This window comes from Chinchilla lanigera, unplaced genomic scaffold, assembly GCF_000276665.1.
Source record: "Chinchilla lanigera isolate Chin_1 unplaced genomic scaffold, ChiLan1.0 scaffold00014, whole genome shotgun sequence".
NCBI lineage: Eukaryota > Metazoa > Chordata > Mammalia > Rodentia > Chinchillidae > Chinchilla > Chinchilla lanigera.
Window position 1 is genome coordinate 23,065,432 of NW_004955415.1, and position 27,786 is coordinate 23,093,217.

The 27,786-nt window shown below is 38.5% G+C and overlaps 1 protein-coding gene across 2 annotated transcripts in view; it reads right to left on the reverse strand.

The window, feature by feature from the left end:
• Tasp1 (taspase, threonine aspartase, 1) overlaps positions 1 to 26,301 on the reverse strand; it is a 235,351-nt gene extending 209,050 nt beyond the window's left edge. For both annotated transcript variants that reach the window (XR_001233252.1, XM_005380885.2), the window contains exons 1-4: positions 26,233 to 26,301; positions 18,321 to 18,506; positions 9,094 to 9,161; positions 7,317 to 7,385 (exon numbers count right to left, since the gene is read on the reverse strand). Coding sequence is in view for 1 of the 2 variants with exons in the window: in XM_005380885.2 (XP_005380942.1) it covers positions 7,317 to 7,385; positions 9,094 to 9,161; positions 18,321 to 18,432 (249 nt within the window). In the remaining variant the exon portion in view is untranslated. The remainder of the gene's footprint in view (positions 1 to 7,316; positions 7,386 to 9,093; positions 9,162 to 18,320; positions 18,507 to 26,232) is intronic.
• Between the last annotated feature and the right edge of the window lie 1,485 nt (positions 26,302 to 27,786).

Consider the following 27,786-nt stretch of genomic DNA (forward strand, 5'->3'; position numbering starts at 1 on the left):
GGATGTCTAAAACTCAATTTTAAATTGTTTGCTAATAGTGATACACAACCCTTCATTATTCTAACATAGGGTAAAATCAGCCACCAACATAAAAATCGGGTGGATGGATGTATGGCCAGATAAGAGTGAGGTGCAAACACAAATAACACAAAAAATTTTAAAAGTATTTTGCTCCAGTGTGAAGCAATGGGATTATTAAAAAGTATTGCTAAGAGTTTCTTCCTCATTCTTTTCCAGATTATGAATAAAGACTTAGATTTGAGAGATCTACAAAACTTAAAAATCAAAAGGCATTCTTTAAACATCATACAATCAGCCTATGATTTTGCTGAACACAAAAATCTTCTTAGTCTAGTTCCTTCATTACAAGAGCAAAACAACAACAGAAAAGTAGTTAGACTATAAAACGCATGTCTCATGTGATATACATCCAAACAAACACAAATACAAAGAGAATGATCTTTAAAATCAAAACATGGTAAGTCCTAGGACCAACAAATCTAAATAATCCCCTTTTGTGTAGTATCACTACAAATATAAGACTAAATGATATTTTATACTGTAAAGTCCAAACATCTGAATTGCTTCCAAATAGTCAAAACACAAGATTATTACCACCACTACCATACTACCATTTTTTGCTTTACACAACCCAAACTAAATCCCAAAATGTAGTATATTCTTGAAAGTAACAACTCCCAGAGTAAATAAAAGCTTACACAGAAAGCTACCTGTTCCTTAGGAACTGCTAAGTCTGGTCTTAGACCAAATCTCATACCATACAGTCAAGATGAATACATCTGATGAAGCCCACATAGCTCATCAAGAAAGGGCTACAAGCCGGGTGTGGTGGCACATGCTTGTAATCCCAGCACTTGGGAGGCTGAGGCAGGAGGACTGTCACAAGTTCGAGACCGGCCTGGGCTATAAAGTGACCTCAAGGCCAGCCTGAACTACATAGCGAGACCCTGTCTCAAAAAAGACCCCCCCCCAAAAAAAAAAAAGGGCTACAAAAGACTGAAATAACTTTATCTGCCCACCAGTATAAAGTAAATCATGACAAGCTCTGTACTTAAGTGTTTTCACTTGGTTAAAAGCTAATATAGGGTTTAGGTGCAGTGAAAAATTATTCTGAAATACAGTAATTGATTCTGTTTCCTCTTCTGTCTTAAAAAAATAAAAAAAAATCACTGCTTTTCCACAAAGCAGGTACTTTGTACTAGAAAGCACATTTCATTTCTATGGTGTTAGAAGAAGAACAGATGTATCTAACGTGTAAACACAATCAGTAAGTTACAAGTTGCCCCTTAGTACTAAAGGCAAGAATCAGCATCAGTACTCGGAAAAAAAAAAAGAGTGTTTTAAAAGAGTGTAACTTACTTTTACTGTCCCAGGCTAACTGGCTCTGTCTGGTGCTTCTTTGTCTGCACATGGCCACCCACAGCCTGTCTTCTAATTAAATCAATGCTCTAGCAGCAGAACAAGCAAACAAGTTGCCTCCCATCTGCGTACAGCTCTTCAGGACACATTTCCCTTGGTCAGAAGGTGGAAATTCTTGGGAGAGGTGATTTTTCTCTGCCTCTTCACAAGAAGAACATGGATACTTGGCTGGATGCAACTCCATGAAGTGTAACTGTGTGTATACACCTCAAAAAATAAAACAAAAAATGCAGAGAAACATAAAGACTCCATAAACAGCTGGAATACACAGAAATACTGAAGCACCACTGGAAATACTGCTAAATAGGCAGGCAAATAGGATCTCTGAAATAATCAACAACATCAAGTTTTTTAAAAAGGAAAAAGAGCATCTAAAGTCAAAACTCAAATTTCATGCAATGAAAACATTCTAAGTACTAAAAAAGAAAAAGGTGAATCCTCTACTTCACATGCACAAAAGCAGGACTGCCACTCTATACATATACGTAAAAGATATTATCAATGAAAGAGAACACTGAGACTTTCAAGGGTGGCCAACCTAAAATTAGATTTGCCAACCATATGACAATTTATGGGCAGTTACACACAGCTAAGCTACGTGCAGCAAGCTGAAACTAAGTGTTCAGCCCTGTGAAGTGGTGGGGAGTGAGCAAAGGATCACTGAAATACTCAGCAACTCTCTGCTTATGAAAAGATGATTTCTGCAAACAAAAGCTGGGCAGGGGAATGGATATGCTCATTTATTTACATAATTTTTAACTTCCCAAATAAACAGAAACGACCTTAACACAGATCCCCCACTTCATTGCAATTAAAACCAAACTGAAGAAAGGTAGGGAACAGGATAGTATAAAGGATCTGCTCCCAGAGGAACCCACAATTAAAACTGTTCTAATTCTGGGGAGGGAAAGGGGGGCTATATCAGTCCTCCTCAACATTCCCTTCCTACATACGGCCATATGCCAGCAGCAAGGTGCACCATCTCCATGACCACTAAGCATCTGAAGATCTGCCAGTCTAGAGGTATTCTCTCTGTCCCCCTGAGGCACACAGAAAATTGCAGACCCAAGTACAAATCACAGAAAAGGAACGTGGCCAATTCCTGCAACTGAACAGAGGCCTGGGCTGGGGCCCACCTACAATGCACTATTCAACGGTGATCAACATTCTGCAGAGTCTGCATTAAAGAAATGTATGTGGAGCTGGCTGTGCATACAAGAAAATGTGGAGGTGCAGACAAATATACAGCAATATTATATGTAAAAGTGAATATATACAGTAATGCAAATACCTACTTTCTTTCTCTCAAATCCGAAAATATCAGCCATCTAGATGCTGCTCCTTAACGGACATTTCATAGAGTTCAGGAGCAAACAATATATCTGATTACATAAAGATCCAAAGACAATGGGTGCATAATACAAAAGAGTATATGCCCAATATAATCAGCTCTATAAACACAAAAGCATTTGGACAATAAGTCAGTTTCAACCATGAATTACGGTCTCTCTTGACCACAGTGAGGCTTAAAGGATGAAACAAGTCAATCAATGTAAGTTCAACAAATCTCCTTTTGTTTTTTTATTTGTTCATAGCACTAGGGATGGAAGCAAGGACTTTGTACATGCTAAGCATGTGCTTGAAACTGAGCTACATCCTCAGCCCAACAGAACATATTTAACAAAGGAGCCTCTGCAATTTGCCTTTCACTATTCAAAATCTAGTCCTATCATTATTTAGTGTACAGATTTTTATCTATCATAATAACCAGTTTCAAAACAAATCGACCAAAATGTCTCAAAGGTTACAAGATCTTCAAAATTTCTTCCAGACTCATCAGTTTCCTAACACAAAATTACAAATAACCTTGCAAAAGTTTGTCATTCATATTTCACCTATTATTCTTTATTAAGCCTTTTTTGGGTGGGGAGGGTGCTAGGAATCAAACTCAGGACCTTGCACTTGCCAGGCAGGCAGTGTACCACTGAGCTATATCCCTGGCCCCTATTAAGCCTTTTTAAAACAAGTCTTAGTACTTTTTTTAGAAAAACATTGATATACAAAATGAGTTATCATTTTATGAGTGGTTCATTTTCAATCCAAACCCATGAAATACCCTATACTTCAGGACCAATTCTAACAAAAATGGTAGCATCATGACTCACCCAGATCCATATCTAATTTCCTCAAAGAAATTTACATCAGAAACTGTACCATGTAGGGGCTGGGGATTTAGCTCAGCAGCAAAGCGCCTGCCTGGCAAGCGCAAGGTCGTGAGTTCGGTTCCCGGTACCGGAGAAAAACCAAAAAAAAAAAAAAAAAAAAAAGAAACTATACCATGTGAAATATACAATATTCTGATCCGGAATTTTAAATCTGCCATCACTATCTAAACCAAAACTATTACAAAAGCAACCAAGAAATCGACTACAAAAAAAATGTGCAGTCCCAGATGTGAAGACCAAGCTGTTTACAGTATTAGCCTTTTCTGCTGAGGAAAATCAGAGTTGGAACTGCCCAATTAATAGAATTCACTTCCTCATCAGTTGTAAGGATAATGTATAATAGCCAGAGAAGGCAATGGACCAATTCTACATTAGGTCACTAAAATAAGGTCTATCTATACCTTTCCATTCCCGTTCTCATTTTGTGAAGACAACGAAATACACTTTGGAATCATATCATTTTCACTTTCATACTGCAGAACACCTCTGCAACAGGAATAACCACCTTCTCTCCCAAATCTTAAACACAGAAGCTGATCAGATTAATAGGTTTGAACTTATTAATAGGTTTGGTCTACCCCTGCGTTCTTTAAATGAAGAAAACACCCCCTCTTGTGTACAGAAGTGGTAGTCTTAGGATAAAAACACATGTGGACCGAAAAACAATCATTAATATCTAGACAAAGGCAAAAAGTATGTGTCCAATGGGCCTGCATACATTTTATGTGAAAGCTTCCTTTGATTTCACCTTGTCTCTTCCTCTTCTACTGCATCAACTTAAAATCAGTATATTTTTCACTATTTGAGAAAGTACAAATTAACATTTTTTTAAAAATACAAAGCCAGATACTGTTTCTAGCCAGTAAGAACCATTAAACCACATTAGTCATTTCAACTCACGATTAGTAGTGCTCAAGGAATTCACGCCAATTTTAGTATCTGCTAAAGTAATAAAATAACAAGCAAATTTAAGTAGTATTATTTCTTTAATCAAAAGAATATCCCAAAGCCAAACATGGAAAGTATGGTGACTGCCCAGATCTAATCAATTAGGACAAGACTTAACTGAATAGACTGACCAAAATTAAAGATAGGTATTTACTCTGAAACATAAAACAGCACTTTTCAGAAGGCTATTGTTACTTGTATTCTTTGAAGTATTAGAATCCAGTTTTCTTGTATCTTTCCATTGACCCATTACTGCAGCACTTCTTCAACTGAACTCTTCAAATGAAAAGTATCCCGGCTTAATGGACTAAATCCCAATTACATAAGGTGATAGAAACTGCAGGGCACTGTATAAGCAGACTTCCAATATAATTGTTAAGATTCAGAGAAATTCTTCTCGTTAGTGTAGACTTGGTCTTTGACAACTAACCTATATATTTCAATCTAAGATATAATAGAAAAAATAAATCATTAATTCTTCCCTCATTGATAAAAATTAAAGAGTAAGAAGAGTACTTTAACCTCATCAAGAGTATCCTGCACTATTATCCATATGACTTATTCCAATCAAAACCAGAACACATTTTTTCTAAATTCATAACTACACTCTCAAAAAGATACACGTCATTCTTCAAAACTAAACTCCTAGTTACTTAATCATAGTATTCCTTATTCTAAAATGTATTCTTAAGTATAAATAGGTAATCCCTTTAAGAATAGAGGAAAATAGAATCAAACATTCAACATTATCTGACTTGAGAAAATTTGTTATTCTAAGATTTCTTTAAACTTAATTTTACTAAATTTTGTCTTCATAGTTGCCATGACAGTGTACGCCCAGCCACCCATTAACCCTCTTTCCCCAAACCTATACTGACTGCACGTACTGATAATCTCAGAGCATCATCTTCTGTGCAGAGAACTTTTCAACTAATGATTGAAGTAGGTTAGACAAAGTTCTCCTTGTGGGTTCTGTTGAGCAAAGGAAAGATTTGGGAGTAAGTTCATCAAATAGCTTTCTAGATGGGCATTGTGGCATACAGCTATATATCTAGCATTCTTGGGAGGCTGAAACAGGAAAATCACAAGTCTGAGCACAGCCTGAGTAATCCAGCAACTTTGTGAGTGCATCTCAGCATAAAGACGTGATCAAGGTGTAGCTCAGCAAGAAAGCCTTGGGTTCAAATTCAAGTACCAGAAAAAATAAAATCATCTTTCTTAGTCTTTCTTCTGTGACTGTTCTTTTTTTATCCACAATGTATACTTAACCTATGATACTATACAACTTATAATCAATACTCAGTATAATATTTTCCTCATACCTATCATTTCCAAGTTACTGTATAACTGCAATAATTGCAAAATTATAGAATGCTTACTCGGTACTATACAGATTGGCATGTGTTAACTCAATCTTCGTAACTCTGTGAAGTACAAATTATTATTATCCTTGGATTAAAAATGAGGAAACTGAGTCAAGGACAGGCTATAATGCACCCAAAAACATGTGTAATGATTAGTAGAGCTGTCATAAGATGTATCAGTCACAATAGGAAGGCAACATCATCCACACATTAGATGCTCCAAGGACAGAACTACAATAGCACCAGTGACCACCCACCTTACCTGTTCACCTGCCTTAACAACATCAGGAGCACCTTGAACCACTAAGAGAGATTAAAATCTACACCGCAATGTCCAAAGTGCCGCTCCCCAATTAAGCAGGGATGGAATACACAGAAAACATGATGAAGCAACTTCTATAGGAAAAAGCATGTGAATAACACTTTGATATGAAAGCCTAAACAAAGAACCTCCATCCAGTCAAACTGGGAGACTCTATCACCTCCCTCACCCTCATCACTGTTTTATCTTCATGCCTTACAAATCCTCAAACACTCTTCTGATCCAGAAAAATATTTGCCTACAATAATTTTGTCAAGTGACTAATATGAATCTATCTTTTCCAAGTTGGAGTCTTCCAAAGGCCTCAGTAGCCCCTGAACAAACTCATCAAAGTTCCACATTAAAAGAACTGAGAGACCCTCTGTCTCTAATACAGAGAATTACAGCAAACTTGAGAGCCTTCTCACTCAATGCCTCAATGTCTGTTATGTTGTACTACGCATGTGAACCAATTTCCAAGATGAGTGTACTTAATATGTATTATAAACATATACCGTGCCAATAAAAGAAATTTTTTAAAAAAACCACTTTTGACAAGCCTAACAATCACATCGGAGCAAGGACATCTCACAGTATACAGCTTCAGGGCAGGTATCCAACTGTTACACTTGTGATAAAACTTATCCTCCACTTTAAACACTTCTAGACAGTTGGAATTTTTGTTTCATAAACAACAAAACATGTATCACTTCAGGGGAGTCAACTCTTAAGATTTTCCTACTGGAAAGAGTGTGGAATTCAGGTATCCAGTCATCATTATCTATTCAGGTATCCAGTCACCATTATCTTTTCTATTCATGAATCTCACAAAAAACGAGGAGAAAAAAAGAACCAACCAACATGTACACATTACTCAAAAAGTTCCCAATGAAAACAACCTAACAATATCATAGCCTTCTTCACATTAATACTGTTGAGAAACACTTTTTATGTAATTTATGGTTGAATAACTCAACAGTTTCATGCCATCTGAGAACAACGAACATAAACTCTAAAGCATAAACAGAAATGAAATACCTCAAGTTCCACCAGTGCTGCAGTTACTGCATCTGTCGCCAGAGCACCAGCCTGTAGCTTCTCAATTGCCTAAAAAGCCAACAGGAGAAGTTTTACAGTTTTACTCACTGTAAAAAATCACAACTTCTCAAACATACCCATTAACTTTCCCAAGCCTTAAATAATTGTAGGAGATGTTTGAGTTATTAAAAATTGGTTACTAAGTCTACTCCATAGCTTGAGATATATGTTATTCAGATTAAAACAAGTAATGTTTATTAATTTATATCACTCACTTCCTATTATCTTCATCAAAAATAAATAAAATCTAACCACTAAGTGCAGCATGCTAAGAATTTTGTAAGTGAAACAGCTTCATTAATTACAACACAATTCAAAATAGCCACAGAAATTATATAAATTCAGTTTGGTTAAAATATCATGGCAATTCATAAAATATCATGACAATTCAGATAATTAAAATCTTAGATTAAGTTAATAATTTCACCACTCTTCCTACTCTCCCCTCCTACACCTATAACAAAAGAAAAGGTATCCCTCAGTCTCAGACACACATCGGACAGAAATACATATTTTCTGTAACAAAAATATTTTTGACATTATAATTTTTTCTATCAAAATAAACTGTATTCTTTATAATATAAACTACAGAGAATAAAAGGTCACAAAAATCACCTTGCCTTCTCAGTCATAAACTAAGAAAAATAAAGAGAAGGGAAACTGATTTCTAAATGAATTGATTTCTAAATTAACTATTAAAACTCCAAATTAACTAGCAAAGAAAAAGTTCAAAAACTAGGAATTGTATTTTTCACTTAACTTTTAAGAAGTTAATTCATTATATAAATTGAGGAGACTGATGACACAGTCCAAATGTATTAAATTTCTATGACTATAGTTCATAAAAGTAAGACATAGCAGATAGTAAAGACTTTATACTTTGGAAAAATATAAAAAAACATCTTTGAGAAGTCTTAGCTTTATTACTGTGGAGGAAAAAAACCTAAAACAAAATATTCTAAGGTACTTATGGGATTCTATTCATAAGAAAAAGCCTGAACCTCTAGTAAAGTTTAATCTTTCTTTTAAATGGTAGACTTGTATAAATGAAAAAGCAGAGACCCATGTTTAATTGACATATAGTTAACATTTTATTGGCATAAATGTTAATGGAAGGTTTGCCTATAAGCCTATATGATCAGGATCAAAATACAAAACCGTATTTCTTTTGAGTCCATCCTGCCTGCACATTAAATATTCAACAATTTAGCAAAACTTCAAAAACCAAAGGGGAGTAAAAGCACAACCAAGTACAAGGGCAAAGCTAAACTCAAGAATCACAATGAATTTACTACGATACAAAAAGCACAATGAAAGCAGAAGGATAAAGTACAAGATAATCTAAAAAAAAAAAGCACACATTTTAATTATTTTATGGTTTTTCTTCGCTTAATGGAAAGACACTGGCTGTATTTAAGCAGTTTTTCCTATTGCTACAGAGTCCAGTGCCTTTGCAAAGATTAAAAAGAGATGATGATGATATGCCCAATATTCCAAAAATACCAACTTTAATATGGAGATGGAAAGGAAAGAACTAAGCATCAGAGAATTAAAAACATAACAAAGGCAAACAAATCCCAACAAACATGAGCAAAACAGTTTTGTGGTCTAAACCAAAAGATGTTCTATAAATGGAACCTTAAAATTTTGAATTTCAAAGTAAAGTTGCTTAATGTTGAAAACTGAAGCATTTATATCATACACATTCTGTTCATACCTTCTGACAAGCTCGTTTGCATACATGTTTATATTCCTTAGCTTTGGACTCAGAATGATAACCTGCACCTACAGCAGAAAAATAAAAATGAAGTGTTAGTTATCACCTAACTAGAAAAGACCTTGCGTATGGAAGTAGTCCATACAAACTGAAGTAGTCCCCATGAAAATAAAACTATTGCCCTAGCTGTATAGTCTTTAAAAATCTCACGGCTTCTTTCTCCACTACAAGCTTTTTAATACCATACCTTATCTCCTGTTCAAAAACACTTTTCCTGCCAGCAGCCCTAGAAATAGCTTATGTCCCCAAAGAAATTTCACCACAGTCACCTTCCCTTCTCCTCTTAAGACCCTCTCTTGAGAGACTGGAGTTCTTTGTGTCTGGAGTGGACAATCCAAGGGGATGTCAGGAACAGAGTTTCTTCAAATTCTTCTCTGTTGAACATTAGCAAGCTCCTCCATTTGGGAAATTGCTACTCAGAATCCAGAATTCTGAAAAGCTGTCCTTCTGTGAAGAAGATCTGCTTCTACAAAGGACATCTGAATTACCAAACGAAGGGGTCTTGGCCTGAAGCCCCTTTATCTGCCTTATCAGTATATAGGGACAGATCCTATCAAAAATCCCTGTCCAGAGATTGCCACAAAAAGTCACATCTTCCAGTGACCATTACCTGGGATACTTTATGTGCCTAATAAGACAACATTTGTTCATGGTACCTTTTTTCATCTCCCCGTCTCATAACCTGTCTATCTCTTCCCCAAAAGCCTCAAGTCTCTATTTCCTTCTGCAGCTCAAAAAGCTACTGATGCATCCACCATCTGGCCCTTTGTGTTTCATAATCTAAGCATGGCTCCCTTTGCACGTTAATAAATGTGCTGGGATTTTTTCTTCTGTTAGTATGTGTATTGTCAGTTCCTTTCACAGACAAGAATTGTTGAAACTAAAACAGTAACTTTGTGGCTGGACCTGTAACTGGCGTGGGGAAATGAAAGCAGAACAAAGCTTGGCACCTTTGCCCTCACCTTCCATCTTTGCACTCCCTTTACATCCTTATATTTGCCCTCACTTTATATCCTTGTATTTGCTCTCACTTTTATATCATGCTCAGCTCTGCATGTAGGCATGTTAATCACTTAAGGAATGTGTGTCTAAAAACTAATAACACCACGCATGGTAGTACATCCCCTGAAATCCCAGCACTTGGTGGCTGAGGCAAAAGGATTGCCAAGTTAAAGGCCAGCTTGAGCTGCACAGTGAAACCCAGTCTCAACCAAAAACTAAATCAACAAGTAAATAATAATTAGTAATACAAGGTTTACTGGCCTGAAGTTTACCTTAATTATTTCTTTTACTTCAAGACTGAGGACACCAAGATAAGAGTAAATACACATCTTCAGGATTCGGAGAGACATTCAATTGCCGTTTCTACAACATCCTGTCTGCAGTCATTTTCCTAAGCCCACAGTCACTTCAGAATTCAGGAAAAGCAGAGCCCTGTAGGCCATCCCATGACGAAGCCACCTCTCCCCAAACAGACACATGGGAACTGGTCTGCTTCCTCAAGTGAAAAGGACCTCTCTGCAGTCACCTCACGGAACCAATCCTGAGATAATGATCACCAGACCAGTGGTGGTGAACCTACGGTGTGTATGTTATTTGCTTTTCAAGACAAAACATGTTAATATATGAGTTGTTTTTTCTAAAGTAAAACCTCAGTATTCAGGTTTAATTGTAGTGCTGGCAGTTTGTGATAAGTGGATTTTGGGTTGCAGTTTGGGCACTAATCTCTAACAGGTTTGCCATCACTGCGCCAGACCAGGATCACGTGTCCTGCCAGCTATGCAAACCCCCCAGCTGTGTCAACCCCCCAACCCCTGCCTTGTTCCTCTTTTCCACAAAATTTCTGAAGTTCCTTATCAGCCTCTGGAAGATAGATCTTGGATCTCTTTATCTGTCTTTCTCTGCGTGGCTTGATAATTAAAGCTCCTTTCTGGCCCTTCACCACTGCTTGGCTCCTTTGGAACAGATGGCCAAGGCAAGACTGTTTGCATTGCCAGAGCCAGAGTTTCTGTCCTAAAACTCCAGTGACAAAACTTCAGTGGATTTCCACAGTAGTTGTACTAGCCTAACTCCCAGTAAAGAAGGGTTCCTTTTTCCTCACAGCCCCGCCAGCATTAGTTATTAGTTGTTTTCTTGATAATAGCTATTCTTTCTAGATAGAATATCCGCAGTTTTAATTTCTCAAATGACCAGTGATGGTGAAGATTTTTTTTTTTTTTTTTTGGTACCAGGACAAAACTCAGGACCTTGTGCTTGCCAAGCAGGCACTTGTGCCACTGAACTACACCCCTGGCCCGCATTTTTTCATATATTTATTTGCCATCTGTACTTCTTCTGAGAAATGACTATTCATCTCAGATGCCCATTTTTGGATTGGCTTTTTGAATTTGAAGGGTCTGATTTATTTCAGTTCTTTATATGTTCTAGGTATTAGTCCTTTGTCTGAAGAATACCTGGCATAAATTTTTCCCCCACTCTGTGGGCTGTCTTTTCACTCTGTTGGTGATTTGCTGTGCAAAAGCTTTTTAATAAGATGAGATCCTATTGATTCTATGTGATAGTTCCTACGTGATTGGGGTATTGTTAACAAAGTCTTTGCCTACACCTATGTCTTTCAGAGTTCCACCTATTCTATCTTCCAGCAGATATAGTATTTCTGTTTTAATATTTAGATCTTTGATCCACTGGCTTTTGCTCAGTGCACAGTGAAAGATATGGGTCTAGTTTAAGTCTTCACTATGTATAAAGCCAGTTTTTCTAGCACCATTCATTATAAAGGCTCTCCTTCTTCCAGTGAATATGTTTGGTCCCTCTGTGAAAGATCAGGTGGCTGAGTGCTTCTGGAGTTGTTTCTGCATCTTCTACTCTGTTCCACTGATCTTCAGGTCTGTTTCTTCACTAGTACCATGCTGTTTTTATCACAGTAACTCTGTAATATAATTTCAAGTCAGGGATTGTGATGCCCCTCTTGCCTTTGTTGCCCAAAATTGCTTTTGCTCTTCTAGGCCTCTTTTGGTTCCAAATGAATTTTAGGATTGTTTTCTCAAGTTCTTTTTTTTTTTTTTTTTGGAACAGGGAATCGAACTCATAACCTCAGGCTTGCCAGGCAAGTGCTTATGCTGCTGAGCTACAACCCCAGCCCTGTTTTCTCTAGTTCTCTAGTTCAAGTTCCAAGCAGGGAATAGAGGAGGCCCTCACTACATGGAAATCCAACAATCTCTTAGGTTCCAAGCCTCCCATGGCAGAAATGAAACCCAATTTTCAGTGTACTTCAAGACACAAATAAGAAAGTTCAGGGTACCATCACCTAGCCGCCACTGGGGGAACTCGGATTGATGCCCTGCGCCCCGTGGTTATTGCTGGTCATGCATTAGTATGGGTCATCAGCAGCCAGCAGCCTGGAGAACTTGGACTGATACCATGCGCTCTGCAGACACTGTGAGTCATGCCTGACTTCAGAGAGCAATTACCCAGTCTCCAGGGGAACTAGGACTGGTGTCCCACACGCCACGGACATTGTGGATCACGCCTGAAGCCCCGGAAACCCCAGGAGCCTTTAGTCATCTGCGTGGGGAACTCAGACAGGTGTTCCAAGTCCCACTGACATTGTTGGTTGTGCCTGAGGCCCTAAAGAGACAGGTATGCCCCATCAGGTACCTGAGGACCTGATCCCCCACCACATGTTCCACCAACATTGTGGGTCAACCTGAGGCCTGGGCATCCTCAGTCAACCACCTGGGGACCCTGGTCCCAAAGGTCAGCACTCCATTGCCATCAGGGCACTCATCTGAGCTGTGCATTCCATAAACTGCCTGGGGATCTTGGATCTGGTGGGGCACCTCCTGCTGCCATCGTGGGACAAGCCTGGCAACTAGGAAATCTAGGGGCCCTAGAGATCGTCCAGTGAGCTGCATGGGGAGGGTGAGGCCAGCCACTTCACCTCTGACATCCACAATAACAAGACGAAGAATCAAAATGCAATCTCAGAACTCCACCCCAACCAGAACACATCCAGGAGACATCAACATAGGAGAACTGGGCTTCTCTTTCCTATGTGTATCCTCTGTCTTTCTTTCTGTTGTCTACTTGCTCTGGCTAAACTTTCAAGTACTATATTGAATGGAGGTAGTGAAAATGAACACCCTCTTCTTGTTCCTTATTTTAGAGGAGATGCTTTCAGTTTTTTTCCTATTCAATGAAATGCTGACTGTGGGTTTGTCATATATAAATTTTATTATATTTAAGTAAGATTCTTCTATACCTAGTTTCTTCATGGTCTCCATCACAAAGGTATGGTGAATTTTATCAAAGGCTTTTCTTCAATTTCTTGTGATCATTATGTGATTTTCATCTTTGAATCTGTTTATATGGTGTATTGCACTTACTTACATATATGAACTCATCCTTCCATCCCTAGGATAAAACCAACTTAACTCAGTCCTAGTGTATGCTCTTTTTAGTATGTTGTTGAGCTGGGTATGGTGGCACATGCCTGTAACCCCAGCACTTGAGAGGTGAGGCAAGAGGACTGCTATGACTTCAAGGTCAGCCTAGGCTACATAGTGAGTTCAAGGCCAGCATGGACTACAGAGCTAGACCCTGTCTCTTTAAAAAAAAAAAGTTGAATTCTGCCTGCAAGAATCTTATTGAGGATTTTTCTTTCTATGTTCATCATGGATACTGATCTGTACTTCTCTCTTTTTTTTGGTGAAATGTTTATCCAGTTTGAGTATCAGGATGATATTAGCTTTATAAAATGAATTTGGAAGTATTTTCTAAGCATTTCTCTTTCTATTTCAAGGAATAGTTTGAGGAATACTGATGTTAGTCCTTCTTTAGAAGTATGATAAAATTCAACAATTAATCCATCCAGTATTGGGATTTTCCTAATTGGAAGATACTTTGTTACTGCTTCTTTCACTTCCTTAGTTAGATTAATTCCTAAGTATTTAATTTTTCTTGATGTTATTGTGAATGAAACTGTTTTCCAAATTTCTTTTTCAGTGGGTTTACTGTTGTGGTTTTGTGTATTTGTTTTGTATCCTGTTGCTTGTTTAGTTTAAATAAGGGCCAATCAATGTTGTTTAACCTTTCAAAAATCGATTTTTGTTTCACTGGTCCTTTGAATTGTTAAGTTTCTATAGATAGTCTTCCCACTCCTTGTTGCAGCCCAGGAGGTTCATATCTGTAAGCCCATGGAAAAGTTATTGAAATTGTAATGAGTTAATTCCAATCTACCACTTGATGATTTACTGAATTCTGTTCGCCAATATTTGACTGAGTATCTTTGCATCTATGTTCATTAGGGATTGGCCTGTAGTTCTCTTTCTTGGTTGGGTCTTTCTCTGGTTTTGGTATCAGTATAATACTTGACTACAGAAATGAGTTAGGGAGAACTGCTTCCTTTTCAATTTCACTGAAGAGTTTGAGAAGAATTGGCATTAAAGCTTCTCTGAATTTCTTGTAGAATTCAACTGTGAATGCATCTAGACCTGGGCTTTTCTTTCTTGGTAGGTTTTTAATCACATTTTCAATTTCAATAATTGATATTGGGTTATTCAGGATTTTTATTTCTTTTTATTCAACTTTTGGAATTCATACTTATCTAGGAATCTGTCCATTTCTTCTGTATTTTCCATCCTATGGGAGTAAAGATTTTCAAAGCTCGTATTGATGATCTTCTGAATTTCTATAGGATCTGTAGTGATTTTACCCTTTCATTCCTTATTGCAGGAAGTTGAGCTTTTTCTTTCCTTTTCTGATAAGGTTGGCTCGAGTTTTATGAATTTTATTTATTCTTTCAAAGAACCAACTCTTTGATTCATTAATTCTGTGTAGTGTTTTCTTTCTCTCAATTGCATTAATTTCTGCCCTGATCTTTACAATTTCCTCCCTTCTTTGGGCTTTAGGTTTGACTTGCTCTTCTTTTTCTAAAAGTCTGAGGTGCAGCATTATGCTATTTATTTGTTGTCGATCTGTTTCCTCATGTGTGAGCTTACTGCTATAAACTTCCCTGTGAGGATAGCTTTCAATGCATCCCACAGATTCCAGTAAGTTTTATTTACATTTTCATTTGTTTGTAAATACTGTTTAATCTCTTCGTTAATTTTATCTGTGACCCACTGGTTGTTCAGGAGACTGTTATTTAACATCTATGTGTTTATGGAGTTTTTGTGGTTCCTTTTGTCATTAATTTCCAATTTCATTGCACTATGGTCAGATAGTATACATGGGATAATTTCAATTCCTTTGCATTCAGTTAAGCAGGTTCTATGGGTTAGTATATGGTTGGGAGGCAAGTAGTATATTGATATCAAAACCAGAGAAAGACCCAACCAAGAAAGAGAACTGCAGGCCAATCTCTAATGAACATAGATGTAAAAACATTCAAACAAATATTAGCAAACAGAATACAGCAACTCATCAAGAAAATTATACACCATGACCAAGTGGGATTCATCCAAGAATGCAGGGATGGTTCAATATTCGCAAATCAATTAATGTAATACACCATATCAACAGACCCAAAGAAAAAATCCACATGATCATCTCAATAGATGCAGAAAAAGCTTTTGACAAAGTCCAGCACTCATTCACGATAAAAACCCTACAGAAAATAGGTTAGGATGGTCTTTACCTCAATCTGATCAAAGCCATCTATGACAAACCAACAGCCAACATCATACTAAATGGACAAAAACTGAAAGCTTTCACGTTAAAATCAGGAACAAGACAAGGACGCCCACTGTCACCACTCCTATTCAACATAGTTCTGGAAACATTAGCCAGAGCAATTAGACAAGAGGGAGATATAAAAAGAATAAGGAAAGGAAAGGAAGAAGTGAAATTATCATTATTCGCAGGTGGTACTCTACATGGAAGACCCCAAAAACTACACCAACAGTCTCCTAGAATTAATAAACAAATTCAGTAGCATAGCTAGATACAAAATTAATACTCAAAAATCAATAGCATTCCTATACACAAACAATGAACACATTGAGAGATAAATTAAGGAAACCATACCTTTCATAATAGCACCCAAAAAACAGAAATACTTAGGAATCAATCTAACAAAAGAAGTGAAAGTTCTTTACACTGAAAACTACAGTACTCTGAAAAAGGAGATTGAAAGATATTCCTTGCTCATATATTGGAAGAACCAACACTGTGAAAATGGCCATACTCCCAAAATTGTTATACAGATTCAACGCAATCCCAATTAAAATACCATTAGTATACCTCACGGATCTACAGAAAACATTCCTAAAATTCATTTGAAAGCAAAAGAGACCCAGGATAGCAAAAACAATCCTGGGTAACAAAGACAAGTCAGGTGGCATCACAATCCCTGACTTGAAATTATATTACAAGGCCACTGTGATAAAATCAGCGTGGTGTTGGCAAAAACACAGACCTGAGGATCAATGGAACAAACTAGAAGGTACAGCCATAGCCACAAACACACTAAGCCAACTTATTTTTGACAAAGGCCCAAACAAGTTCTCTTTAATAAATGGTGCTAGAAAAACTGGTTCACCACAAGCCAAACACTGAATCTAAACTCATGTCTATCACCATGCACCAAACTCAAATCAAAATGGATCAAAGATTTAAATATTAAAACAAAAACACTAAATCTGAAAGGTATAAAAGATATTGTAAAAAGGAAAGAAACTCTATATCTACTTGGAAGAGAAAATCTTCAATATAAAAATCTTCAACACATGGGGTAGGTAGAGAGTTCACGAACAAAAACCAAACCACATGGGCAATACTTCAAAGAATCAACAACTGGGATCTCATCTTATTGAAAAGTTTTTGCACATCTAGAGAAAACACCAACACAGTAAAAAGAAAACCCACAAATTGGGAAAAAATTTTAGCTGACTGTCCTTCAGACAAAAGACTTCTATTTAGAACATATAAAGAACTAAAAAAAATCAGCACCCCCCAAATTTAAAGACCCAATCCAAAAATGGGCATCTGAGATGAATACACACTTCTCAGATGAAGAAATACAAATGGCAAATAAATACATGAAAAAATGGTCAACATCATTAGTCATTCAAGAAATGCAAATTAAAATAACACTGAGAGGATGCCTATCATCAAGAAATCAACCAATAACAAATGCTGGCGAGGCTATGGGTAAAATGGAACACTTCTTCACTATTGGTAAGAGTATAGACTGGTGCAACCCCTGTGGAAATCAGCCTGGAGATTCCTCAGTAAACTGGGACTAGAGATTCTACTCAACACAGCTATTTCCCTTTGGGGTATTTTTCCAGAAGAACTACAAACATCATACCACAGCAATATACGTGCACCCATGTTTATAGCTGCTCAGTTTGTAACAGATAAATCGTGGAAGCAACCCAAATGCCCATCAACTGAGGAAGGGATAAAAAAGATGTGATATTTTTACATAATGGAGTATTACTCAACTACAAAGAAAGATAAACTTTAGGCTTTCATAGGTGAATGGATGCAACTAGAGTCCATAGTCATAAGTGAAGGAAATCAGACCTGCATATGTAAATACCGTATTGTCTCACTAGTGTAGGAACCTAAAAGAGTAAATAAAATCTGAAAGGTATAACAGATATTGCGAAAGGGAAAGAAACTGCTCAAAGGCAGTGAACAACTGGGATGAGGGAAAAGAGAAAAAGAAAGAGGGAAAAAAATATGTATGTATGTATACACACACACACACACACACACACACACAGAGGATAGCTGAGAGAGTTGTACTACTGACTTCTATTGCTTTATTGAAAGGAACAGTTAATGTTTAATTGTTTGATCAATCTTACATGCCTATATTTGTTTAACTGAGTGACCAATTTGAAGATAACAATATGTAATACAAAAACCATTGTTAATTTCCTACCAACTTGTTTGAAATTCTGTATTGCTTCTATTGTTTGGGAGTTGTTTTGTTTATGTGTTTGTTAATGTGTTTTCGTTCATCTTAAAAACTTTTTAAAGAATTTAAATTAAATTTAAAAAGAGGGGCTAGGGATGTAGCTCAGTGGCATAAGTGCCTGCCTGGCAAGCGCAAGGTCGTGAGTTTGATCCCTGGTACCACAAAATAATTAATTAATTAATTAATTAATTAATTAATTAAGAAAAATCCACACCACTTTTATCCACAGAGGGCTTACCTGCATGGACTAGCACAAAGCCTCCTCGTCTCTCTTTAGGGGACTGCTTTGCTTCCTGAGGGCTTCTGGAGGGCAGCCCTTGTCCAGAACTCGTCCCCTTCTCCATGGTCATTCTCCAAAACTACCATCTTCTACTAAGGTTAGAGCATATTTCTATCGGAAAGCAACTGCATGAGAGGAGTCACCCTAGAGCAAAACAGGCAAAGTGGCATGATTTCTTTCCACAAACATCTACTTTACTTACAAAAATTCATGCAGATAATTTTCAAAAGACCCTATTTTTGGAATTATCTAATGGGGTTAAGATAAAGAACAAAACAAGGTTAAGATTTAAATCTCTGCCTACTGACAGTATTTGCTTGAAGATAAACAAAAGAACTATTGTAAAAATGACCTCGTACTAAATGCAAAGACAGCATTCTTTTAGCCACACGGAAGTAATCCTCATTTCTCCACCCTCCAAATCAAACACAAATAATGTCTGGGACATTCTGAAATCTCAAATGGTTCTGGCAACATCGCTGAACTTTTATATATGATATATAGATTTCTGCTTACTGAAATACAGAAATAAAGCAACACACACACATACACATTCCTACCTACACATGAAGAACCTAGCTCAGTCAGCTTAATGTTCCATGGCTTAATTATAAAACAAAAACATTAAGAAATTATAGGACTAAACCAAGAAATTAAAATAACACCTGCAAATAGTTGTCAGTCATTATGAAATACATTATATCTGAGGTTCTCCATAGATAAATGATGGGACACAAAATTTAATACAACAATTTCCTAGCAACTGAAGCCACAAACTTTCTTTTTTTTTTTTCTTTTTTGTGGTACAGGGAATCAAACTCATGACCTCACACTTGCCAGGCTGGCGCTTGCGCCACTGAGCTATATCCCCGGCCCACACAAACTTGATAATTTTCTTCACTATACACTACTAACTCAGAAACTTTCAACAAGTTTGGCTAAATTACAAAAACAGAATATATTTTAGACTAAACAAAACTGGATCACCTAAAAATTAATAGATTTAAAGACAATCTTATAGTGAAATGATCAAAGCCAGGCATGGTGGTACATGCCTATAATCCCAGCACTCAGGAGGCTGAGGCAGGAGGATCCTTGCAAGCTAGAGACCAGCCTGGGATACAAAGGGAGCTCAAGGCCAGCCTGAACTGCATAGCAAGACCCTGTCTCAGAAAGACAAAAAATTACCATATGTCCTATTAGTATGGTCTTAATGGAAATGATTAAAATAAAAGCAGCCACTGGCAAGAAAGAGGAAGATCCTAATGTACAGATATGAAGTGCCTATTACATTCAACCTTATTATACATTATGGATGTTATGATTTATTATTCTCTTATGCATTATAAAACATATTTTGATTGGCAAAAATCAATCCATATAAAAATTAAATATGATCCAAATGAAAATATGGATCAACAATATGTCTTAATGGAAGTAGTTAAAATAAAAGCTGCCACTGGAAAGAATGAGGAAGCTCTTGATATATAGATATAAAAAGTTCAAAATATGGCAGCACATGCCTATAATCCCAGCACACCAGAAGCTAAAAGCAGGAGGATTGTCATGAGTTCAAGATCAGCCTAGACTACTTAGTAAGTTCAAGGTCAGACTGGTCTACACAGCCCCTCCTTTTATCCTTAAAATAAAAAAAAAAAAAAAAAAAAAAAAAAAAAAAAAAAGATATAAAAGGTAAGTAAAAATTAAAAAGCATGGCAATAATTAATTCAAAGTAATTTTTTTTCTTTTTGAGACAGGGTCTCACTATGCAGTTCAGGCTGAACTTGAGCTCACTTTGTAGCCCAGGCTGGTCTCGAACTCGCAACGATCCTCCTGCCTCAGCCTCCTGAGTGCTGGAATTACAGGCATGTGCCACCACACCCTGCAAAGTTAAATTATTTTTTAAAGGCATTGTATGGATGTATATACAGCACTATACAACTAAATATATATGCAAAGTATAAATCTGGATGGACATACCAAAGGAGACCAACTCTCTCCTTGAATGACCCAGCACTCAGGAGGCTGAGGCAGGAAGATCCTTGCAGTTGAATGACCAATTGTCATGGTGAGATGGAAATTTCACAATTCGCCCTTTTGTACATTTTTAATTTGAACTATCTGAATGTGTTCCTTACAGAAATATATTATTTTACAGAAACATCACGTGGTAAGGGCCCCATCCCCATTCCTTCATCTTTCCTTTTATTAGTAGGTGTTTGCAGTACATGTTTACGTTCCTCGTGTGGAGTCGGTGCGTGTACATAACACATCTCAAGTCCTTCTGTCATCCCTCACCCCTTCCCTGCCTCTCCTTCCCTCCATCTCTTAAGCCCTTTGACCCTCTTCCTCTTTTAGAACAATTGGTCTCCACCAGAGGCCTTTTCTTTATCCCTGCCTGCAACCTTTGATTCTCCAGCTCACCTGCTCTCCTGGGAAAGCATGTCAATCTTCCTTTTTTTTTTTTCTGACAGCATCTCACTATTCTCCAGGCTGGCCTCTAACTGCTACATAGCCCAAACTGGTCTTATCATCCTGCCTCAGCCTCCCAGAGTATATACACTACCAAGACTGGCTTGATTCCTTTTTATTTTCTGTCATAAATTCTAGCCACAAATTTACTTGGTAGCCTAACCCAGATCTTCCTCACTTCTTACGTCTGTCTAAACAATCTCATTTTCCCTAAAACACCTATGATCTTCCATACTATTCCTTACTTTTCTTAATAGTATTACCTTTTTCTAACTCTTCTTAAAATCATTTTAGACTGCACCCAACTTCTCAAATCCTACAGGTTTCTCCCTTAAGCATTTAACTTTCTTTTCCTCAATCCCTGTTTAACCCATACACCTCTTAGCATATAAATGTTACAACACTTGAACTTTTCTTCCCAAATCCAAGCTATTATAAAGCAAACATCTACAAAAGGCTGCCAAAATAAATCTCATAAAGGAAAAATCCAATCAAAATACTATGACAAAAGACATAAGCAGACAACACAAAAGAAAAAATATAAAGTAGACAGCCAATACTAAAGAAAAAATAGTATCTGAAATACAAACAAAAACTGAATTTTTCTAACTAGTAATGCACTGGCACCACAAATTAATGTAACCATTTTGAACATGAATTTGTCCTTACAGTATCAAAGCCTTAAAATGTGCAATATTGTACATATGATCTTTCCAGCGATACTCTGCATATGAACGTAAGTACCAGATACTTCTAAGGGGACCTAGGAGACAGCAACAGTATAAAAGGGAAAGGTAATTTTCTAATAATCACATTTGTATTATTCATACTATGTACTAAAAACATTATTTAAATTGGTCATCTCTCAGACCAAGACGAATGCTATTAATTTCATCATCAAGGCCAGGAGGGAAACTCAGAATAAAATAGTTTTTTACTCCAGGGATCTTCATGGCACTAATTAAAGTCTAAATCTTGACTCTATGCTTCTAAAAGGTTTTTTATTTTCCTATTTCACGTGATAACACTTTTCTTTAAACCACTTAGAAAACTACCATGCGTCCTATTAGTATGGTGTTGAGGTTTTTGCACTCTTGTTTAGTCTTTCACAAGCATCTGGCCAGGCGTGGTGGCACACACCTATCCACACCTATAATTCCAGCACTTGGGAGGCTGAGGCAGGAGGACCCTTGCAAGTTTGAGACCAACCTGAGCTACAAAGTGAGCTCAAAGCCAGCCTGAACTGCATAGCAAGACCCTGTCTCAAAAAAAAAAAAAAAAAAAAAAAAAAAAAGAAAGCATCTGAAGAAGGAAGTCATGGAATTAACCCATCTTATAGCAAAAGGCTTTTAAGAAATCCAGCAGGTTTGCTGGGCATGGTGGCACACACCTGTAATCCCAACATTCTCTCAGGAGACAGACAGATGGGAACGGGATTGCCAGAGTTCAAGGCCATCCTGAACTACAAAGTAAGACCCTGCTCAAATAAAAAAAAAGAGACAGAAAAATCCAACCTATTGCATTTAGTATCATTACATTGAAATTTTTAATGCCACTTTAAATGAACTCCAAAATATAAATTCATCTTTGAATTCCATTTGTGGGATTTTTCTACCAAAACTGTAAACTCATAAATGGTTTGCACCTTTTATGCTAGCAGGTTATTAAAAAAATTTTTAAATCTGGGACTACCTAAAGTCCAACACAGAAATGGTTAAAATAGTAACTCACGTTTATGGTCCATTGATTTTTCTTTCCTCTCAGTATTGAAGGTTGAATACAGGGCCTTCACACAGAGCTAGAACCCTAGTTCCCACCCCTGCCTCTTTCTGAGACAGAGCAGCAATATCACTATGTCACTAAATTGCCTGGGCTGGACCAAACTTGGGATCCTTCTGCCTCAGCCTCCCAGGGTGCTGCTATTACAGGTGTGTGCCACCATGCCCAACTGGTCAATCAGTTTTCAACAAGGAAGCCAGGTCATTCAAGGAAGGACAGTCTTCTTGACAAATGTTGTGAAAATTACATATCCACAGGAAAAAGAATAAATTGGACTCCCACCTCATATTATATACCAAAAATTAACTCCAAACAGATCAAAAGTCTAAATATGAGTTAAAATTATAAAACTTGGCTGGGAGTGGTGCCACATGCCTATAATCCCAGCACTATGCCATAAATTCATGCCCAGCCTGGATGATAATGAAACTGTCTCAAAAAATAAAAGCTCAGGAAGAAAACTCAGGGTTTTCTCAATACTACCAAAAAAGGAAAAAAAAAAAAAAAAAAAGGAAACAAGGGCAAAAAGTGTGGCCCTCTGGATTCAGCAATGGGTTCTTAGACAACAACAAAAGCACAAGCAACCAAAGCAGGGGAAATAGGTAAACTGGAATTCATCAAAATTTTAAACTTTGTACTTCAAAGGATATCATCTAAAAAAGAGAAAAGACAACACACAAAATGGGAAAAAATACTGTAAAACATATGCTTCACAAAGGCCTGGTACAGAAAGTACACAAAGAACTCATACTTTAAAACAAGATGACTAGGCTGTGGCAGGAGGATCACTGTGAATTTGAGGCCAGCCTCCCTGACAAAGCAAGCTCAAGGCCAGCCTGAACTACATAATGAGACCCTGTTTCAAAAAGACACACACAAAAAAATGACTAAACTTAAAAATGAGCAAAGGAATTAAACAGACATCTATCTGAAGACACATAAAGGGTCATTAAGCACATGAAAAGGTGCTCAAGATTATTTGCCATCAAGGAAATGAAAACACAAATTACAATGAGCTACAATTTCACAAGCACTAAGATGGCTGTAATCAAAAGATAAATGTTAATATGGATATGGAGAACCGAAGTAGGCCGGAGATATAGCTCAGTGGCACAAGCACCTGCCTGGCAAGCACAAGGTCCTGAGTTCGATTCCCAGTATCAAAAAAAAAAAAAAAAAAGGATATGGAGAAGCAGAACCCTGACAACCTGCTGGTGGGAGCATAACATGGTGCAGTCAGTATGGAAAACATTTGATGGTTCCTCAAAAAATTCAGCAGAACAGTCACCATACAAACCAGTAATTCTACTTCTAAGGTACAATACTAAAGAGAACTAAAAGCATATCCATCTAAAAACTGGTTCAAGGATGTTTACAGAATTATTCAAAATAGCCAAGTCAGACTGAGGATTTAGCTCAGTGGAACAGCGCCTGCCTGGCAAGTGCAACGTGGTGAGTTTGATTCCTGGTACCGGAAAAAAAACAAAAGAAAAAAAAAGCCAAGTGGAAACAATATAAATGCTGCACCTACCAGCTGATGCAGGTCAAATAAAATGTAAGACATTGGCACATTACTTGTCCATAGAAAGGAATGAGGCTGGGGCATGAATAGGATCAAAATCCATTACAAACACTGAAACCCTCCAAAAACGTGTGAAACCGGAGGGGGGATGATTAATGTATGTTACATGCACATACAAATCTGCCAAAATAAAACCTACTCATCTGTATAACCAATATGCGCTAATTAAACATTTTTTGAAAAGTGGAGATAAACAAAAGTAGCTGTACAAAACATTCTCCAGTAAAACATAATTTTAAAAAAAAGACTGGGCCTGGAGATGTAACTCAGTGATAGCGTGTAACACTCTAGGTGGGTTCTAGCCAAAGCACAGCGGAAATTTTTTTAAAAAGCGGGGGAGGTGGACAAAGTACTAATAAAGTCAGGGAGGACTCTGGAAAATATTCTGCTGATTGAAAGACACCAGACACAAAAGGTTACGTTTTGTTTCCTTTAAACCATTTATGGCACGTTCATTGACACTTGTTTTCTTCTCTTTAAACCATTTAGAGGGCTGGGGATTTAGCTCAGAGGCACAGCGCCTGCCTGGCTAGCGCAACAACGTCGTGAGTTCAATTCCCGGTACCGGAAACCGCCTCCAAAAAATAAAACCATTTAGCAAACTACCATGAGTACTATTACATGATTCTATTTACTTGAAACGTCCAGAACTGGAAAATCCATAAACACATAAAGTAGTAGCAAGGTGAGGAACGGGGCAGACACTCTGATGGAGAGTAACTTAATAGAGCTGGGGTGGTGGCACACGCCTGTAATTGCAGCACTCGGAAGGCTGAGGCCGTAGGATCCTTAAGAGTTCGAGACCAGCCTGGGCTACAAAGTGAACTCAAGGCCAGCTTGAACTGCATAGGAAGACCCTATCTCAGAAAGGAAAAAAAAAAAAAAAAAGAGTAACTTCACAGATGACTTCTTTTGGAAGAGATTAAAATGTTCCGAAACTAGTCAAAAGCAATGTGTGTACAAATTTCTGAATACACCGCAATAATCACTGAAATTTACAATTCTAATGGATGAATTTTCTGGCATGTGAACTCTATCTCAGTAAGAAAGAAACAGCTGGGGATGTAGGTCTGTGGTAAAGCACGTGCCTAGGATGGGGGTGGGGGGGTAAGGGGATGGGAAGGAGGGTAAGAGGAGGGGGCAATCGACAATCCACGCAGTGGATACAACAAACACAAATTGTGCTGTATAGTTATAACCGTGTTTTACGCATAAAAATAAATAGGTTCAAGTGCAGCAGAAATTAGAAATTTTTAATGTGGATCAAAATGCTGTGTTGGTGGGACTATAGGTGCTCAATGTCTAAAATGTCTTCATTTCCAGATATTCTTTAATGACCCTTGTTTTCTGTGTGGTAGGGTGGGGCTTATTTACAGACAGGAAGGGAAATTATCAAGCGCCATGTGTACAAGCAAAACTCCCTCAGCTTATCATTCAATGATCGGAGGCACGTGGTCCACAATATACCTTTTTTCCCTTCCCCTACAGAAACAAGTCAAGTTGAACTCCATTCTTCCGGAAATAGATGCCTCTACTTCCCCCTCCTCTCCACCTACTCCATCTACTCCGTCCTTCCCTCCTCGTCTGCCTGAGCAGTAATCTGACGTCCCGCGGGACCCCACCCCGGCCTCCACGACACTAAAAGGGGCTGCTCCGACCCCAGCCCGCCCCTCAGGACTCGGGCGCATCCTCCCGGAGCTCTGCGACCTCGGGGACTCCGAGACGCCGCCAGCCTGCGACCTCGGAGTCGCCGAAGCACTGCGCGAAGTCCGCGGTCACCGTCTCCGCAGGACAGGCGCCGCGGCCGCCAAGCCCGAGGCGAGGCTGGGACGGGGCCAGACGCAGCCCCACGCGCGACCGAGACCGGGGCCGAGGGCTGTCCTGGGCCCCTTCTTCTAGCCCAGGCCAGGGGGCGTCCCGCGCGTCGCCCCCTCCCGGTCCGGAAGGAGATGTCCCAGCGAGCCAGAGAGACCCACACAGAGACAGAGGCGCAGCGGCGGCTGTGGCGCGGACAGTGTGAGAAACAGGGACACTCACCCGCGTCAGCCCAGAGCCCTCACTGCACCGGAAGGAGTCACCCGCCCGTTGCCAGGGTGAGGAAGCTGGAGTGACGTGGAGTGTTTCCATTGGTCTCCCGGGGATCACGTTACGGGAAGTGAACGCCCACGCGCGGTTCGGATTCTGCCCCGTGGTCCACGGCGACTCGCCTGGGGTCCCAAGTGCAGCCTTGAATCTGCTTTTGGTCTCGGGTTTGGTTGTTTTTTTGGTTTGTTTTGGTTTGGTTTGATTGTTTGTCTGTTTGGAGCTTCGCAGGCGCCGTAGCCTTTCTCAGCCCTAGCCCACGGGGCAGTTGTCCTGCAGGCAGTCTGTGTATCTGATCTGAATGGTTGGCTGATTGCGCCGAGCAGTGATATTAAACTAGCCATCCTTAATTGAGCTGTTTTAGAGCTCACTGGCCTTCAGTGCAGCCTCCCTACACAGTAGGGAAAACTAGAATTTTGCCTAGATTGCTTATGAGAAGTGAGAGTCAGCATAGCCCTACGGTGAAGGAGAGTGTGAGCGGCCCTGCTCTCACTGTCTAGGATCTAAAACCAAGGCCCGGTACCGTTTGCGTGGTGTTTCCTTGTAATCATTTTTTTCTTTTTTCTTTTCTGGGACAAGGTCTCCCTATGCAGTTCAGGCTGGCCTTGAGCTCACGTTGTAGCCCTGGCTCGCAGCGATCCTCCTGCCTCAGCCTCCCAAGTGCTGGGAGTACAGGCTTGCTCCATTGTGCCCGGCACCTTGTAACCATTTAACACGTAAGCACCTGTAAGCCTGTCTCCATGAAGAGATTGGAAAAAGTAGAGCAATGTGAGTTGAGTGAGCCTTACCTTAAATGTCTGGGGCCAGAAATATTTCAGATTTCATATTTTGTCTGATTTTAGAATATCTGATATAGCTCAGTGGCACAAGCGCATGCCTGGCAAGCGCAAGGTCCTGAGTCCCATTCCCTGTACCAAAAAAAAAAAAAAAAAAAAAAAAATTTGAATATGTATAATGAGCAATCTTGCGAATAGGACCAAGCTCCAATGTTACACAATAGATTTAATAATTTTGTGCATGAAACAGTTTCAAAATGGCATCATGTTGGTGTTTAAAAGTTTCAGATTCAGGAGTATTTTAGATTTTTGGATTAGGAATGCCCAATGTATATTTTGCTAAGTGAAGTCTGTTAGTTAAAGAGTGACGACCAGGTAAAGAACACAGCCAGACTGCATTAAGGGTTTGGGGCAGGATCTCTGGAGTAACTACAAAGGCACAGTTATTTCTCTACTCAGTTCACTCAAAATATTACATATGAACCGAATCTCACTGAGGAAAAAAAAAATCTGGTTCCTCCCTCTTCTTGTTCCCACCTATAACAAACCTCAAGTAGTAACCAACTGAAAAATTGCCACCCTTATCTCTGAGCTTTCCCCCATTTGTTGTTCCTGGAAGACTTTCCATCAGCTTTTTTTCTCCTCATTAATCCCTAAAATGTCTATAGTATGGTGTTAGGTGTTACGAGTTATCAAACAGTGATTTTAAGAACGGAAGGATGTGCATAGGTTA